Genomic DNA, 20,224 nt, shown 5'->3' with positions numbered 1-20,224 from the left:
TACAATAGACTACCTATGAATTACTTAATGGCTAGTTAGGATAGGATAGGATATATGTTTGTATAGCGCTCGAATGCCACAGCGTCTTGGCGCTGGTGTATGTGAGAAATGGTACGGCCTGTGTTACCAGGGAGCTAGATGGAGGTGAACAGCCAAGTTTTCAGTTCCTTCCTAAAGGACTGTCTGTTTGATTGAAATCTCGTGTTCATTGGCATTTTATTCCATAACATTGCCGTTCAACTTGATAAAGTTCTGCCACCCCATCTTGCACGCCTAATCCTGGCACTCTGGAGAAGGCCTAAATTGGCAGACCTAAGGGCAAGAACAGGGGTGTAGGGTAAAAACATTTTTTGAATGTCCTTAGCACCTCTCCCTTAGAGTGCTTTGTGAACCAGGCATAAGGCCTTCAATTCCACGCGCTGCTGGACGGGGAGCCAGTGCAGTGACTTAATTCCTACCGAGGTCGGTTGTCCTCTACGTATATTTAGAAGCAACCTTGCTGCGCATTCTGTAAGGACTGCAATTTTCTCATCTGGGTTTTGTCAATGACCAAAAACAGGGCATTGCAGAAGTCCAGTTTAGATAGTAAAAGAGCCACCACCACTGTCTTTTGCAGTTCCTGTGATATGAAAGGGATCTTTCTCAAAGATTTTAATAGAAAGAAGCAGGAGGAGGCAAGGCTATTTACCTGGGCAGAAAAATCCAACTGGTCACCAAAGATGACTCCGAGGTTCCTAACCTTAGGGACCGGGCAGGGGCATTCCCCCCCCCCCCCGCTCCTACCGGATACCAGGTATCGTTCTATAGTTCAGGAAATAGAATGCACGATGGTATTTCTTTGTTAGATAAATTGAGGTGGAGGGGTATTGCTCTCTATTGGGCAGGATATAAAATTCAGAACAGTTGAAAGAAGAAGAAAATACGGACATCCTGAATCAGGATAGCATGATAATGATGTAACACCGTGGCAAAACATAGGAGTCTTCTGGGACAACTTTTATCACTGTTAAAGTGCTTATTCCCCGGCTTATCAGAAAAGGAGCGCTGCCTAGAACGGCCTTTGATATATAGTGCACCTTAACAGCAGTTTTGGAGAGATTAACTGCCTACATCAATGATATAGGTAGAGAATTCATGAGCACATGGACAAAACCCACTGATACTATGCTTAAAGCACGAAAGAGAACTAGCATATCCACCAAGAATAAAAAGAAGAAAACTAGTGAGAGAAGGCAGGGACTCTTTCATACAAAGATGGACAAATAGTGAGGAATTAAGAAGCCTGAAAGACACCACAATAGTCTGATGTCTTCAGAAGAAAAATCAAGAGAAGTTTGGGGGTGAGGTGGAGGCAAGCGGGAAGGTAAGAAAACTGGGGAAGGCGGGAGATCGCTGAATAAAACCATAAAGAGTAAGTTTGGAACAGATGTATTCATCCAAGTTTAGTTGAGGAATTACTTTAGGAAGGGTAATCTTAGGTGATCAAAAATCACAGCAAATATACTTATTTACTTACTACCCGTTACGCCGGCTGGCATACAGGGTAGCATCAAAGGATCTCCGCTTCCATTTGTCTTGGGTCAGTTTCTTTAAGGTGCCCCAGCTGTGGGGAATCAGGGATTTAATTTCTGTTTCCACAGTTTACCTCAAAGGTGTTCTTCGGCCTGCCTCTCTTTTATTTGTCTTCGGGGGTCCAGTGGTGAGCTATTCTTGTGATGGAGTCTCATTAAGGTTATTCCATCATTCTCCATTAGGTACTTATAATGATGGTGTCCATACTCTCTTGCTTGCATTTTGTGAGCAATTCCTGGTTACAAATGGTTTACAGCCTGAAAATGCCCTAGATTCTTCTCAGGTTACTGGAAAGCTGATAGCTCAGTGATGTCACTGAGTCATCGTCAGCATTCCGATTCATAAGAGTGTGGAAATGACGCACCTTTGGTAAAGCCTCTGCTTGATATTGGTGCTGTTCTGAGTTACCTCAACACAGTGTTACGCATCCTTAAGGCATTCCTGGTCTTGTTCAGTCGCTCTTGATGCAACTGCCCGCCCCTCCATCATCTTGGATAATACGGTCTAGCTAGGCAAACTCTTAAGTCATGGATAAATCATCTCAATTCACCTTGATTGGCGAAAGTGTTGGGATGTTGAGTGTCATGGCTTCTTATTTCTTCATGTTGATCTTCAGGCCCTCTTGCTGTGCACAGATGAGGCAAGGCATCTTTTCCTGCAGATGCTGGTGCGTGTGAGAGAGCAAGGTTTTGTCATTCATATAGTCAAGGTCATTCAGTGTAGAGAATAAGGTTAATCTAAAGCCTCTGGCTTGGTCTTCTGTTGTGCGTTGCATCACCCCGTCAATGACTAAGTTGACATCATAAATCCATGTATCACACCTGTTTCGGCTCCGAAGCTATATGCACATTGCCCCTACCTTGCAGGAAACATTATTATAGAACCTCTGGATGAGGAGACTATCTGATGCAATATGCCATAGGCTCTCAGAATATGACAAAGGCTGTCACAGTAAATACTGTCAAAACTTTCTCAAAATGAATAAAGTTAATGTATAGTTGTCTTTGCCACTCCGTGGACTGATCTATGATACTGCATAGAGCAAGGATCCGATTAACACACCCTCTACCCTTGCAGAACCCAGTCTGATCTCTTTTTAACTACTTGTCTACTGCATCAGAAATGCACAGCATAATAATTTTTGCCAGGATTTTATTCGGGATTGACAGAAGATGATTCCACACCAGTTGTTACAGTTGGTCATGCCTCCTTCTTTGGAAACTTGACAACAACATCTTGGTTCCACTTGTCTGATACTTTATTTTCCTCCCAAATTAATGTAAACAGTTGCTGGCAGATCTTTGCGGATGTTTCAGGGTCAAGTTTTAAGAAATGGGAGTGTGTCTACATTTTTACAGAGAATAGCACAGTTATAGGACGAGTGCTAATGAGAACTGTTCTCCGAAACAGGTGGTTAAAATGCCTTCAGGTTCACACACATTTTGTTCTTAGTCATCCACAAACCAAACGTTAGGCAACTATCTGAGGTAGGTTTGTGAAGTGCATTATTAAGAGTCCATGGTGAGTGTGATCTTGGGCTCCACTTAGCAAAGGAGCGCCCGTTAGGTCAGGCGTGTAGACACCTGGTGCAGGGTTGGTCTGATAGGCACCACAGGCTATTGTGAATCTCTCTCCTGATGCCAGGCACGTGAGAGGAAGGGTTGTATTTTTTCAGATGTGCAGCCTGACCAAGAACACTGCTTGATAGAATTGATGATCTATCAAAAGTTCTAACACAACCTTCTAGTCACTGTGATTCTTAATCTAATATTTATCATGCTGCACAATACTGCATCGGGTTTACGTGTTCTTATCACCATTTATAACTTCTCTCAAAAAGAAGCACAGCCGGAGCAAAGGCCTACCTATACAAACCCCAAATTATGTTGCCTACGCTTTAGTATATATTTCATTGTTATTTGGTATCAAATCCAAGGTTTTCTCGAGCCTACATTTAATCATGATTCTACTACACTGCAACTCATAACTATCATGTCTACAATAACCACTTGTCACCTTGACACTCCATATGCTTTACTTCAAAGTTTTCAGTAGTTCTGTTAAGTAATCTTCATTTTTCAACTTAATCCTGCACTTCACAATTTTTTGTGACTTTTTTCTGCTTTTAATGCCATATCCCATCTTAAAATATGGTCCTCATATTAGGTATCAAAAAATCTCAATAATTAAAATGAAAGGCACCAAATGCAACACCTTTTACATAGGATGCAGTACTTGATCACTGCCTGGGGACAGAATTTTAAGGGGAATATGGCATTGGGAGCGAAGGGATCAATCAATATACACCATCTTCTTGGGACTTCCGCACATCCCCAAACCCATCTGCAACACCTTTGATATCATATCAAATTTGGGCTATACCGGAGTAATCAGAGTAATTTCAGTAATTTTTGGTTACCCTTGTGATGTGAAATCACTGACAATTACGCGATTATGCCACTTGCGTCATTCATAGTAATATGGGGCAAAAATACCAACTACAAGAGCACAGGAACAGAGCGCAAAATGCATCCTAGGGTAAAGAAACTAGCACTAACCGCTGGATTATGTAACTTGCATAACCTTGCGTAATGTTGCCGTAATTATGCGCTATTACGCTACAGCAAATTACACAATCTACGCCTATTCCAAACCATTTACCCATGGCCTATCCACATACGCCATTAAAACCTTGAATTTGCTGTAGTTATCTACCATGAAAATACAAAACTATAATTCTAACTCAGTGGAAATAAAAACTGATCTCAGATTACCTCACTAACTTAGCAACGTTAATGATACCACAGGCAAAGAATACTGTACAGACCCAGATCAATCACACACAAAAAAAAAAAAATCACACTCCAGATTATGGAGCTCAGTCTAGAGGAAAGACCTGGGGACGTCTAAGCCAGCCGCCATCATGTGGAATAAATGTAATGAGACAGATAAGTAACATCTATGCACTGTTGTCACAGTGAATAGTATTAATATCTTCCATTATCAGCAAAGATACTGGTGCAACCCGGAATCAGGTCATTTTACACAGCTGATCCATGTCGGAACTAAATTTTGTCAGGGTCTCAGATAGCACAATTTTCTTTTATTTAATCAATGGTAGCAAAAATGTACATGTAGTCTTTGGGAACTGTTTAGCATATACATTCAGTGGTATAAATCGCTAAAGTATGTGGGGTACCAAAAGCCATAAGGAGCACGATAACTAAATTTTGCACACATATCATGAATATCAGGAAGGGGTGGGAGCACACTGCTTCACCTCCCAGCACAGTTCGCCCCTTAGCATTCTGGTCAATACAATTCATGGTAAATGCTTACTTCAAATTTCACTGGAGTATTCCACCAAAGTTGGTGCAGGTTAGTGCTGTAAATCTGTAGACACGTGTTTCTGGATATGATCTATCATCAGTACAGATAAAAACAAATTTTATTTGGGGTTGCTGAGCAGGCTGCCACAATCTTTTCAGGTCTAGGTACCTATCAAAGGCCTATCTCCACAAGCTCGTCAGATCAACGGATCAAGGGAGCCTTTTCAAACCGGAAGGGGTGGGAACACACTGCTTCACCTCCCAGCACAGTTCGCCAATTAGCATTCTGGTCAATGCAGTGCATGGTAAATGCTTACTTCAGATTTCACTGGAGCACTGCAAACTGTATTTATCATAATGCTAAGGGGCGAACTGTGCTGGGAGGTCAGCAGTGTGCTCCCACTCCTTCCTGTTTAAATAGGCTGCCTTGAGCCACTGAGCTGACGAGCTAGTGGAGATGCACCTGTGCGCCGTGAGAGGTACTGAGACCTTTAAGAACGTTGGCAGCCTGCTCAGCAACCCCAGATGAAAATCGTTTTTTGATCTCTACTGATGACGGATAAAATCCAGAAACACGTGTCTGGAGATGACAGTACTAATCTGCACCAACTTTGGTGGAACACTCCTGCAAAATACCAAGTAAGCGTGCACTGCAAACTGCATTTACCATAATGCTAAGGGGCGAACTGTGCTGGGAGGTCAGCAGTGTGCTCCCACCCCTTCTCACATCATGAATATGTCCAGCAGTATAGGGCTGCTTAATGATATTTGGGATCTGTTCTGGGGTGCTGCTAACAGCAAAATACAATATATAAATCACAAACTGTTTGCAAGTTGATATGGAGAAGATGGTCTGGGTTGATTCTTGGCAAAGGCAGTGAGACAAGGACAATTCTTTATATCATTGCCTGAAAACATCATTGACGGAAAACCTAGAGAGACAGACACACTGGTTGACAAAAACGTAATTACAATATTTAGCCGTTTGAATAGAAATGAAATCCATGGTTGTAACCAATACCTGGTGTTTTGCTGCTGCACATCTCAGGAGCTTCCGATTTACATTCACCTTGGCCTTTAGATTTCATTTCTTCCATCCAGGTCATGATGTCCTTCAGTGGGACAACATCCCTCACATATGTTTTGCGCCTCTCTTCTAATGTCATTTTCAGCAGTCGTTCTATAAAGGAAAAAATAAATTTGGGTGAATGGGAAAAATAAATACATTTGCTTACTTTTATTTCACGTCGTACATTATCAGAGCGAACTAATGGTGGCTCTCGAGATGAAACCCTTATCCTAGGACTATCAACAATGGTTGCACTGCAGAGTGGAGGAGGTACTCCAGAGGAACGGACAAAGAGCAACTTGCTTTTTCCTTGGCTGCCTCATGCTTTACATAGTTCACTGTTAAAGTACACATCACAGAACAATCAGAAGGGGTGGGGATGCTTTGGCAAAAGCAGCCCACCTCTAATGAAAACCATCAGGATTGATGACAAAACATCATTAGGGCTGACCTTGCATAGTATTGTCCTCAGGCTGCTATCTAAAGGCTAGATCTTCCTTCCATAATTTATGGAGGTATGGAGCTAAATGGGTACCGGAATCCAGGAGTCCAAGGCAGCTTCGAAGGACGTGACTTTACAATGGACTATAGTGTAGAAGTATTGCATGTGTGCAGGGCACAAGTCCTATAAAAAGAAGTGGGGGGACTGACTATATGCAAATGACCTCATGACGTCACGTGCTGAACGTGTCCACATGTCTGAAAATTACACCTGTACACGTTCAGCTTATTTCTGTGGGGCCCAGCTTCTTGGCTGGGGGGGACGGCGCCCACCCTGTGAAAAGAGTGGGGGGAATGCCAGGTACCTGCGTGTAGCCCCGACTCAAGCCCTGCATGTGTGCGATGGGAATGTATGAATTACTGGTGAGCTGGTGCTGAGACCAACATCTGTGTATTCATCAGACCACTCTAGCATTGAGCAGATCAACTGTATAGGACAATGGGGCACTTTATACAGATTGTCCAGGAAATGCAATAGACATTTTGGTATTACAGAAGGGGAAGCAGCTTGTGCACACCTGTGCATGAGAGCAAAGTCAGCACCTGTGCAGTAGAAAGTGTGTGTCCTCCTGATTTGAAAGAAAAATGCTTTTGCTCGTGAAAGTATTTAACATTAGAGACGCATCAGCAAAAAAAACACTGGAGGGATGCACTTAAGATAAGAACACCTGTAAAATTCACCCAATCCGTGTGTCAAATGAATCATAACACCGTTTAGTACCATTTAGTTGTCATTCATACTCGGGGAACCAATATTTGTTCCATGTATGAACCGAATCCATGAGGTAGTAGGGCTCCTTGCAGTGGCGTAGCTAGAGCTTCTGGCGCCCGGGGCTATCCCCCAGATTGCCGCCCATGGCAGGTAGCGGCGGGGAGGGTGGATCTGGGGAAACATTTCGGCGAGCAGCAGGGGTGGATTGGCAGGGTTTAAGTTATGACGCCACTCTCTACTCCAATGCATAAGGAAGGGTGTGAAACTGCAGCGTGAGCATAGAGCAAACCTCGAAGGTCAAGTCTAAGTTGATGAAGGCCCACCAGCACTAAAATGTCAGATAAACGCATAAGTAAATGTATCCCTTCCTCCTCTTACACCTCTCCATACTGAACTGCTGCTACAAGACCACAGCAGTAAAACCACCCGCTAGACATCAAGCACACCACCAAAACAACTCCCACATAGGTCACACTGTACACCCACACTCTACCAAACAACGACAGTACTTAGAAACATGGTCAAAGCTATAGCAATAGAACAGCTTCATTTTCTCTGACATCCATGCATCTATCTATTCATTCTTTTACCCTTCCATCCACCTACTGGCATCCACTATTTCACCTTTAGATTCTGTCATCCATTCATTCTTTCATCCAGCATTCAATATTTCCCCATTCTATCCATTTATCTATCTAGCCATCTATCCAATTTGCCATCCATCTATTATGTCATCCATATGCCCATCCATAGTCTAAAAACCAATCATCCACTCTGCCACCCATTGATCTATTTACTCTGCCATCCATCCTCCACTCTGTTATCTTACCATCACCTCTGCCATTCATCGATCAACTGACATCCTTTCTTCAAATTCATTAACTCTTCCATTCATCCACTCAGCCATCCATCAGCCTACTCCGCCATCCATCCATCCTCCTATCCTCTCTACCATCCATCCATCAATCCACTCTGTCATTCACCCTCTCTGCCGTCCACTCTGCCACCCATTCACCAGCCATCCACTCTGTCACCCATCCATTCATCAACTCTTCTATCTATCCATTCAACCACCCATTCACTCTGCCATTCATTCATTTATCCATCAATCCACCCACTCTGCTATTCAACCACCCATTCATCCACTCTGCCATCCATCAATCCCCTCTGCCATCCATTCTGCCATCCATCCGCTCATCCATTCATCCATTTATCCACTTTGCCATCCATCCTACCATTCATTCATCAATCCATCCACTCTGCTATCCAATCATGGATACAGTCACTTTGCCTTTAATCCATTCACGCTGCCACACATCCATCCATTTACTTTGCCATCCATTCAATCTGCCATCCATTCATACATTCATTCACTTTGCCACCCTTCTATTCACCCTGCCATCCATTCATCATCCATCCACTACGACTTCCATTCACAGATCTTTCGCCCACTCATCCATCCCTTTACTCTATCCTCCTTTCAGCTGTCCCTCCACCTATTCATTTACTCAACGATTCATCCATTTGTTCTGCCATCCTTTCACTTGCCCATCCACCTATCCATTCATGCACTCACCCATCCCTTTACTTTACTATACTTGCATGTGTCCATCCATCATCATTCATTTCTTTCACCCACTCATTCATCCACATATCCATTCATCCTCCTACTCCATCATCCCTACTTCCTTTTTTTTTCACCCTTTTCTTCCAACATTCCTTCTTTCTTTCCCTGTTCTATTTTTACAGCTGTCGGTTTTCGTCTGTGGCTGTGGGAGTGCTTCCGGTTTCCACTGAGACACGTTTGGTGTACTTGCTGGTCCACAAAATGTAATTAACTGAATTTGTGCTTATTGTGGCGCTGGGAGTGAGCCACGCATAACAGAGCACACGAGGACGGAGACGAGAGCAAAGAGACGGACGGGGCGGCGAACATAGGAGGATATTTGACTTTTTGGGAGCACTGGATTCAATGTCGGGCATCGGAACGCCTGAGAGAATCCGAATGAACAAGTGCAGTCCTATCATAACTAAAGCTTACCTAGGAGGATCTCCTTATGCAGGCGGCTTGGAGCGGTGGTGGTCGGTCTCAAACTAAGTGAGACTGGTGTTCTTAATGTAGCTGGACTGTCTGCAGAAAATACCCGGCACTCCAAGAGTGCGTAGTGGTGGGGCGCGAGCGTGCGCCTGCGCATCACTTCTGGCCCAAAATGCCCAGGGCCTTCAATGGTAGCACTTTTGCCCGCTACAATATTGACGGCCTGGCCCCTGGGACCAGGTGCGCGTGCACTTAGATACACGTGAGGTGTGCAGTGCACTGTGCTGCTCGACAATGTGCCTAAGTGAATCCTGGGCTGGCCACTAGTATAAGGCAGCTGCCGCCCCAAAAATAGTGCCGCCTGGGGCGGACCGCCCCCCTCGCCCCCCCCCTAGCTACGCCATTGGCTCCTTGGGAACTCATGGGGGTTTGGCCTTTAATGCTGGTTATTTGTCTCCCTCATTGTATCACAAATGTGCCTACTCATCTCCTTGGTCTCGGGACACGTTCTTTGTTGTCTTTATTCAACAACAATGTGCAGACTCCAGGTGTTGTTGTGAGAAAGAACTGGAATACCTACTCAGAAAGTCCTGACATGCAATCAAATGCCCCTCCAAAACGAGCATTTCAGAACATAGGGGTGCGTGTTGCTGTAAAGAAGAATGCGGTTTTTCATTGGACAAAACCGGGGAAGTACCACTTAACAGCCCAGGGTGACACTGAATTTCCCCTGGTCGGGTTTGACCCACTATGTGACAACACCGAACAGTGAAGAGAGATGCTGGTGAACAAGCATACCAAAACATGTCCCAAGCAGTACAGAATATTAATGTAGGCCTACTTGATAAGTACACGTCAAATGTATAGATACTGATGAATTTTTATGTATGTCAAATTTGAAACTTTTTAATATACTGCCTGTATGTTTATAAAGAGTGTCACCATTTTTAGATTTTGAATGTTTTCTACGTCATTGGGTTTTGTATTTAGCATTTTTTTTTTGATTCGTGGTGGCAAATATGTCAAACAAAGAAACGAAATGTTAAGCTTTTTTAAGAGAATTCTTTCTCGTAAGCACTCACAAAGGCACAGCTGTGTCTGCACTGCTACTAGACACTGCTCTCTTCTCATTAAAATTCAAGGTGAGTAGGGGCAAAATAAAAAAGATAACTCTCCAAATTTCCTGCAGTAGGCGTACGTAGTGTGCCACAATCATGGCATGAAGGCGCCTATAATTATCCAACGTATTTGCATATATGTTTAGGTACTATGAAAAGCGTCATTGAGGAGAGTAAGCCCACCCGGGCATCATGGTGACCACCCACACTCTTACATCACCCGTTTTCTGCGGTAACCAGGTTTGTCCCCTCTGTCTACTGGAGCACATTCCTGGGCACATACGGGAGATTGTTTAATCACGCTTCTGAAAGATGCATTCGTATCACACACTGGATACTGGATGGCTCTACTATCTGTAAAGTTTTCTTGCGTGTGTTATGTTAGATTATTGTTTTTCTTATTCGTTTCATGATTAAAACTCCAAAACAACATATAAACAGAAAACAATTTGAGACTGCAGATGTATATCCTGGAAATTCACAAGTGCAGCTGAGGTGCTGTCATTTACGGTTGCAACTAAAAAAAAAAACAATTATGATATTTAGTTGCCAAGTTGGTGTTACTTAGCCACCACACTAGGTTTTGGCAGGATTGCTTGGTTTGAGACGTGTGCTGCAAGGTTACCGAAAAAAGGGTCTTACGTGACCGGTGTGGCTGCACACTGACAGACTCATTTGTGGTACCTCACTACTTGGAACCATCTTTTGTGCACTTTTGCCTTGTTTATCCTTCACCATCCTTTCATGCACCCCTGCCTAATACCCGTACGCAAAGTGGTCTTCCCCTTTTCAGATGTAGGCATCCGATTATGAAATGAAAATAGGTATTTGTAGAGCGCTGACTGTCACTCCGAAAGGAGCATCCTGGCGCTGGTATGGAGGTGAGCGGCTACTCAAAGTTCTTAGATGAGAGAGAGGCAAAGTTCGTCTGGGGCTCCGAAAATCCAAGTTTTTAGTTCTTTCCTATATTGCGCTTGACAAACCTGCCTTGCTGTTTGGATTGCCCGTGGATTCCTTGCATCTCCACCAACGCCTCGCGGAACCCGCTGCATGGGTCCCGCTTCGCAGAGGGGCGCTCTCCTTCGTGGGCTGTTAGCTGCTGCTGGGGTAAGACAGGGGCTGAGGGCTGCGAGCAAGAGGGCTGGGACTACATTTCCCAGGAGTCGCAGTAACCCCGCCCGTTCCACCTGGGCTGCTCTCCCTCCCCGCCCCCAACGACCGGGTGATCAAATACCGGCTTGCCCTGCACTTCGTGGGACACCTTGACAAACCTGCCTTGCTGTTTGGATTGCCCGTGGATTCCTTGCATCTCCGCCAACGCCTCGCGGAACCCGCTGCGCGGGTCCCGCTTCGCAGAGGGGCGCTCTCCTTCGTGGGCTGTTAGCTGCTGCTGGGGTAAGACAGGGGCTGAGGGCTGCGAGCAAGAGGTCTGGGACTACATTTCCCAGGAGTCCCAGTAACCCCGCCCGTTCCACCTGGGCTGCTCTCCCTCCCCGCCCCGCCCCCAACGACCGGGTGATCACCGTAAGAGCTATAAATTAACGTGTGAATACCGCTGCGCGGGAGCTCGCCGGGAGAAGCCCGGGACAAGGGCGGGACCGTTTGAGGCCGTTCGAGGACATAGAGGACTGGCCTGGCCCACCCCCCTTGGTTCTTGTTATCTGACTTGTTCCTTTTCCTGCAGTAAGTACATTGTGGGTACTGCAATTCAAATACATAAAGACTACACAGGGAAGTCGCAGTAAAACTGCTATGGGGCTGAGTAAGCCCAGCGGGACACTGGATGATTTCCTTGTGAAGACTAATTTAGCAATTGATGCTGAAATTTCCAAAATGCAGAAGAGGGTGTCACTCGAGCTTGATGCGGCACGTAGGCTCTCTCAGACCTTTGCCAATTCTAAAAAATCCTCCCTAGGGAAAATCGCGTCTGCTGCATCTCCACAACATGCCTCCTGCCCTCCCCCACTCATAATTCATGCCGACGTTCACCATGCTCCCCCACCTCTTTCCCTTCCTTTAGAGTCTATACCCATTTTAACTATTGTGCCCCCTAAAACTTTCGAGGGAATCGCGCCCACTGGACCTGGAACTGCCATTACCTTGCCGGACAGTCCTGACCCCCCTGACCTTTCTCCCCCTGTAGCAAAAAATAAAATTAAAAACAAAGATGGCCCAACTCTAAAAAAGAAAAACAATGCAAGATCTGCTTATGCCCGCAAAAAAGCAAAAATTGCAAGGTTGCAGTTCTTCAACAATAGGCGAACACTACCCATTACGGGGGAGACCATACAAGCGCCAAACTTGGATAACCACCTAATAGGGGGGGACAGGGAACATAGTAATCCTAACGTGGTCCTTGACCCTATTCAAGGGCCTCTCCTCATACACGGTGAGAAATCCAAAGAGGGCAAAGTGAGACAGGGAGGGATAGAGATAAGGGGGATGACGACGAAGATTTCCTCAAGACTGTCTGGGTCACATTAAAACAATTACTGTCACCTTTGGAACTCAGACTCTCACGTATCGAGAACAATCTTCTCGAGATGGATAAGACCTTAGTCTCCCTGGCCACCCTTAGCCTAAAACAACTGGAAACAACTTATCCTCATATTGCTGAGGGTACTCCTCAGGATGATGACGATGGTATTCACCCGGCTCCAGAAACTAACGTTAGTTCCCTTGCCCCTGAAATGCTGCCCCCGGTCTTGCCCTTACCCCCACCAAAACCGACCCCAATACCCAAACCCCGATCTAAGCCAAACGTTCCCTTTCCCCTAATACCAAAACTCCCAACACCAGTGGCAAAAGGCCCCAAGAACCAGACCTTACCCAACCCTATCCCTAAGGCTGCTCACAAGCCCAATAAGACTAATATCCCCTCTACTGCGCACATAACCAACCAGTACCATGGTCACCAGAACTTTCGTGGGGGCTACATTGATCTCCCTCCTGACGCCGGGCCCTATGTCGTTATACTGGCTGGTGTACCACCACTTGACCCGCATTCCATGGAGACCCAGTGGTCCTTAAAGAATAAGGTGATTCACTGGCTCAACATCAATAGACAGCTTCCCAATACTGTCAGGACTAGGGTTCTAATGGTTAGGAGAGTGCCATGGGTGGGTCGTACCTATAAATCCATACCTGGAGACTGCATAGTGGTTTCATTTGCAGACCCCCACACAGCCCAACACATCACTATATGGGACTCACAGGATACCGACCAATCTATTGTCACCAGACCCCTCACTTTTTTCTATCCTCCAAAACAGACTGTTGAGCCACCTGGGGCTTGGTCAATAGCCCACAATCGTAGATGGAAAGGACATGGGGATGGCTGGCAACCCATTAACAACTGGTGGGAAGGAGCGCCCACTATGAACAGGTTGGAGTGCCTGGATCAGGTGGATTGACTGGGAATCAGTGTCGCTCCAATCCTTACCAATGCCCAAATTCCCCTAATGGAGACTGTCCCAAGTGAAAAACTAATGCCCATACCCCAAGTTCCAAGCCACATTGGGATTGACTTTAACCCCCCGGAACAGCCCGCCCTTACCGCACAGGCCAATCTACAGGCAGACCTTGCACCCTCGCAAGTTCGGACAGGCACAGCGGGGAATGTAGGGCATCACCCACAGGAAACAAAAAACCCAATGCACTCTCTCCTTTCTTGGAATGTAGCAGGCCTCGGTAGTAGGCATGAGCGAATTTTGCGGATCTCGCGTTCGCGAATTTTGCGGATTTGCGGATTCGCAATCCGCAAAATCCGCGAATTCCCGCGAATTTGCGGATTTTTTTTTTTTGTGTGTTCGCCCGTGTTTCTGCCAGTTCGCGAGGGTTTTGTACACTTTCGCAAATTGCGAACTTACCTGTCGGGTCGCAAGTTTCGCGAACTTGTTGTTTCTACGTGTCCAGCCTGTTTGGGACACTCTTCTTCATCACTGCCACTCTCTGTCACCACTGCCACTCTCTGACTACTCATGCCACCCTCTGGCCCACCCATGCCACCCTCTGTTTCATCACCACACCCTCTGGTTGTCCAGTGTACATTATTTTCGGCAAAGCAAAGCACACCTTCCCTGCCTCAAGTGACCTGAATTAATTTGGGGCTGATTAATGTGTCACAGAATATTTTTTTAGCTGGCACCTGCTTCCTTAGTGCGCCCTGATTAGTGATCTTTTGCACTTGCTAAGTGCTTTCATTGTTGCAAAATTAGTTACAACACCTGCCCTGCCCCAACTGACAATAATGAATTAGGGGCTGATTAATGGATTTTAACTTCCAGCCTGGCTCCTGCTTGTCTCCCTTAGCTGTAATTCAGGACCTTTGTGGCATATGTGTAACTATTCTGAGGTTCAGAGCAGGGTCACATAATAGTTTCAACTGGCAACTGAACTCTGGAGGGGCTCCTCAGGAAGCACTACAGGAAATGGCTACTAATGATGAGCCTGAACTTTTGAACCTGGTAAGTAGTTACTTTCAGTTTTGCTAGGATCGTATTTCTGCAATTTTGCACTTATTCGCGGGGCGCGAACTCACGCGAACTCACGCGAACAGTGCGAGCAGTGCGAGCAAAATCCGCTGCTCGCGGATTTGCGGATTTTGCGGGAGATTCGCAAATCTCGCGGATTGCGGATTTCCCGAAAATCCGCAAAATCCGCGAGCGGAACGGATTTTCCGCCCACCCCTACTCGGTAGTAAGATCACCCACAAACCTTGGTTAGAGATTGTGCAGAAGTATGGCATCCTATGCCTACAAGAAACCTGGCTTATAGAGGAAGCGCACATGTTGGGTTACCAAACCTTCAATTCCCCAGCTGTGCCATCAGCCCAGGGTCGCAACAAGGGGGGCTTGTGTATATATCTCGAACATAGGGGATGTAAAAGTCTGCGACTTCCAATCCAATCAGTACTTCCAAATCATACTACTCAAATGGGGCACTTCGCAAAAGGTGATTCTTGTGAATTTTTATAATAATTTGCCAATTAGTGAAGTGGAATCAAACTTGAATATTATGATCCATAACATTCACAAACTGAGAGATCAAGGTTCGGGGGATCACATAGTGTTGTGGGTGGGTGATTTCAATTGTTCCGTCTGTCCGTCTTCCGAGTTAGGTTTGTGCGGCCTTTCGGATCACGGGGAGGACGGTCCTCTGCACTTCTCTCACACCAATATGGGGTCCCTTCTTAACAATGTTATATTTACCTTTGACCTCACTTTTGTCAACCAGGCATGCTCCCCCCCTGTTCCCTTTGCCCCAACGTATAATGGAAGAGGTTGTAAATCCACAATCGATTTTGCCTTGATATCACCCACCTATCCTGACTTTATAACCTTCTGGGAAACTGGGGATGACCCCATGAGCGATCACTATCCCCTCACCTTCGGGGTAAATCTCATGGAGGGCAAAGTAAAGGAACCTAGTAGAGCTCTATACCCATTTGAGGTTTCCCTAACTAAGACCAATGGGTATGTAATTAAATGGGAGAAAATGAACCCAACATCCTTCTTTCAAAACTTGCTATCCTCTTGCTCCACGGACATACTTGCTTGCTTAGAGGAAGATACTGACCCAAAGAGCATCATGGTTGCTTTTTCTAACATTCAGCGCCATATAAAAAATGCACTGACTAGGAGCTGCAAAGACAATGGGAGGCATACTTGTGGGTGGTTTGACTCTAGATGCACATCTACACTGAAAATCCTAAAGAAAGCTCTGTCTGCCGACCCAAAAGATAGGGTTCAAATTCGTCCAGCGAGACACGATTATAAGCTGGCTATTAAACAGCGGAGGGCGACATTGAAGCAGGAGGCCTGGGAAGCTTTGGGGGAAGCCGCCATGAACAAGGACAGCAATGCCTTCTGGAAAGTCATAAGATCATAACGGCTGAGCTCTGGGTAGAACATTATAGTAATCTTTACTCCAACAACACACAGGGTAATGCCCCGAACCCATGCAAGGTGACTTCACCCACAGATAGCATAACTCAGGATAACCACCTAACTGTCTCTCCAGCACCTCCTTACCCTATTGAACTGGCCTTTACCACATTAGAAGTGGAAGATGCCCTTAGAGAAAGTCCTTTAGGTAAAGCCCCCGGCCCCGACCACACCCCAGTGGATCTATATAAATCAGAACCGGACTTCTGGGTTCCCTTGTTAACCAATGTATTAAATATGGGAAATAAATGCGGCTTTATTACCACCTGGTCGGACGCAATTGTAGTTCCCATATTTAAAAAAGGGAATAGGGACGACCCTGCTTGCTACCGTCCAATTTCGCTATTGGACGGACTCATGAAAGTTGCTGGCAGGATTGTCCTTAAGAGGAAACAACACTGGGAAGAAGAGAAGAAGGTTATCTCGGAGTTCCAATATGGGTTCCGAAAGGGACTAGGGACATTGGAGCAAAGCCTAAACTTGTCCCTATTAGTCTCTAAATACACGCAGGCCAAAAAAGGGGATCTTTTTGTTACCTTTGTCGACCTCAGCTCCGCATTCGATTGCGTGGACCACGCGCTGCTCTGGTCGACATTGGAAGACATCGGGGTGGACTCAACTATCCTCACATTTATTAAAGAACTATATAGAGAAGCAGGGGCCAGAGTAAGATTTGGGACCCAGGGGCAATGTTCACAAAAATTCGCCATAAACAGAGGGGTGAGGCAAGGCTGCATACTTGCGCCCTTGCTCTTCACATTTTACATAAACTCTATCGCTGAGAGCTTAATAACTCTGTCAAGCGATTATCCGGCTGTTAATGGCAGGCCTGTACCCATTCTTTTATATGCCGATGACGCGGCAATCATGTCTAGGACAAAAGTAGGTTTGCAGAGAGCAGTAAATGAATTTTCATCCTACATGGGCAAAAGAAATTTAAAGGTGAACATCTCTAAAACTTTCTCCATGCCCTGCTCCCAAAAGAATAACAGACCATCATGCTCAATATACTTAGATCAGCAAAAGATTGCCATTACAGACACTTTTTGCTATTTGGGCATTGTGTTTGACAGGTGGGGAAGGTGGAAACACGCAGTGTCAGCTAGGAAACTCGCCTTCACCCGTGCCATAGGTGCTTTAAGAACCTTCGCAGCCAAAATTGGCGGTAAACCCATTCAAGAAATGTTACAGATCTACCGGGCAAAGTGTATAGCTACGGTCACATATGGCGCAGGTCTCTGGGGTTTCGAGAACGTGGCCTCATTACAAACTTGCGAGAACATTTTAATTTGCTACTTACTAGGTGTGTCAAAAACCACGTCGACTTTTATGACTCACATTGAGACCGGAGTTAAATACCTTAGCGACATCATAAAAATATCACCCTGTTTGCTCTGGCATAAGATTTGGACCACAGAGGAGTGCAAATTGAATAGAAACCTCATAAAAGACTGCATGGCCTTGGACGGTGTAGCAAAAGTCAAGTGGCTGCGATACGTACAAACGATGTTTTCTAACATCGGACACTCTGAATTTTACGATGAACCAGAGACCCTGCAAACCTTGACTAGACCGGCCCTCAAAAAACTATTATCCATACACTTAGAAAGTGTTAGATGGGACACTGAGAAACTTAAAGACACAACCCTGAGCTATCAGCAAATTACCCCTAGCGAAGGCCTACAACTTTATCTTGGGATTGAAAAAGCACCCTACGCTCGCATTCTTTTAACTAGGCTGCGCCTAGGGATTTTCTTCCGCTTGGTCACTTTGCCGAAACAGAATGACTGGGCCTCATTGAAATTAATATGTCCATGCGACGACCACTCAACACAAAGTAACATACACATCATGTTCTTTTGTAATCTATATACCAGCCCGAGGAAATTATTTCTTCTACCCTTACTTAAACGCTGGGGGATAAGAACATGCAAACCTGCATATTTAAAATTATTGCTTTTAGAAGACGTGGATGTCATCTTTGCTGTTTCTCGCTTTTTAATGTCAGTGCTGAAATTTAGAAACTCAATGAGTTAACTAACACATGCTAATATTTGACTGATTAGTGTAAATCGAGGCCCTTCATCCATATGACTGCCGTAGATTTTAACTTTTGGAGAAATGTTTTATCTTCTTTTTTGCAACTTTTTTCATGAAAACTGTTCCTAAATTATCTGTATAAATTGTATTTGTATGCTTTTATGATTTATTGATAAATCGAATAAAGCTTATTTGAATTGATATTTGAATATATTGCGCTTGAGATTTATGCGTCCTCAGATGCGGTGGCAGTAGGTTCCAGGCTCTGGTGCCTAATGCTGTTATTGTTTTTCCTCCCCTAGTTTTGCATCTGAAACTGGGAGGTTTAAGTAGGTTGGCTGATGATGACCTGAGGGTTCTAGTTGTGCTGTAGGGGGTGAATCTTGATGCAAGGTATTTTGGCCCCAGTTTAAGTGAGCAAGGCTGGACTGGGAACAGAAACCCCCGCATGGGTGAGGGGGGAGTGCAGCCAAGCAGTTTGCAAGGACCGGTTTCAGCAGATTTTGTTACCGGTGGCCGATATTGCCGACCCCTAGTAACAAAAACGGATCCCCAGGGGCCCAAAACCGGCCTCCACACTAGCAGCCTACCGGGGAAACTCCCGGTGCCTTCTATGGCCTGTCCGGCCCTGTAAGTGAGGCTCTGAAGATGATATGGAGAATCTTGAAGAGTATTCTCTTGTGTAGTGGGAGCCAGTGAAGGGTTTTCAGAGCTGTAGAAGCGGAGGACCATCGTGGAAGTTTTAAAACCAGCCTTGCTGCTGCATGTTGAACTACTTGGAGTCTATTTAATATTTGTTTATTGGCTCCTGTTAGAAGACTGTTGCAGTAGTCTAGGCGTGCTAGTATCAGTGCAACTGCTACTGATTTCCTTGCCGCGAGTGGGAGAAGATCGAAGATTTTTTTTTAAAGATTTTATAAGGCTGAAACAGGTCCCTGCTACCTTCAGCGCATGTGGTTTGAAACTGAGGGTGGAGTCGAACTGCACTCCTAGGTTTCTTGCCACCATTACCATATCAGATGGGGTGACTTACTCTCTGGCCACCATTTCTCTGGCGAGAAAGAGACTTCTTTACATATAGGTAAGATCTCAGTTTGTTCAGTGTTGCACTTGAGGTGGTTATCCTTCATCCACTGGAGGACCTTGGTGAAGCATATTTTAAAGTTGAGTTCGGCCTCCTTAGAGTTTTGATCTAAAGATAGGATCATTTGGGTATCATCTGCGTAGGACTTAACTTCGTTCCCAAATTATGTTATTAGTGAAATGAGTGGAGTCATGTAAACATTAAACAACAGAGGGCTTAATGAAGAGCCCTGTGGTACTCCTGTTGTGATGGTGCGTTCCACCATTAAGAAGGTTCCTAGGAACACAGCTTATCTGCGCATGGAAAGGAAGGATTTGAGCCATTCCAAGGCAGTGTGTGAGATGCCGCAGGATTTGAGTCTGGAAAGGAGGATGCTGTGTGATATGGTATCAAATGCGGCCGATAGGTCGAGTAGGATTAGCACAGCCTTCCTACCTCGGTCAGCAATCATTTCAAGAAAGTCTATGATTTCCAGGAGTGCAGACTCAGTGTAATGTTAAGGGCGAAAACCGGATTGTTGGGAATGGAGGATGTCTGTGGCCTCAATGAATTTAGTTAGCTCTTTATGCACACATTTTTCAGTAATTTTTCCTAATGAAGGAAGGAGTGACATGGGACGTAGATTGGAGAGGACCGATGGGTCATTATTTGGCTTCTTTTTTGAGGGTTTCACTATCACTAACTTCCAATCTTCTGGCACGGTCCCTGAGCTTAAGGAGGAGTTGACAATCTGGTTTATAGTTGGGTTGACTGTGCCAATGATCTGGTGAAGAATAGTAGGGGGACAGGCATCTAAGGGAGATCCAAATTTGCATG

General features: G+C 45.3%; 1 protein-coding gene across 1 annotated transcript in view; it reads right to left on the bottom strand.

Moving 5' to 3' along the window:
• LOC147709130 (ADP-ribose glycohydrolase MACROD2-like) overlaps window positions 1-20,224 on the bottom strand; it is a 195,788-nt gene that overhangs the window by 69,170 nt on the left and 106,394 nt on the right. The window contains exon 2 of the mRNA XM_086925883.1: window positions 5,923-6,081. Within this exon, the coding sequence (XP_086782009.1) occupies window positions 5,923-6,081 (159 nt within the window). The remainder of the gene's footprint in view (window positions 1-5,922; window positions 6,082-20,224) is intronic.

Source organism: Lissotriton vulgaris, chromosome 6, assembly GCF_964263255.1.
Source record: "Lissotriton vulgaris chromosome 6, aLisVul1.2, whole genome shotgun sequence".
NCBI classification, from domain to species: Eukaryota; Metazoa; Chordata; class Amphibia; order Caudata; family Salamandridae; genus Lissotriton; species Lissotriton vulgaris.
This window is presented reverse-complemented; position numbering and strand designations above follow the sequence as displayed.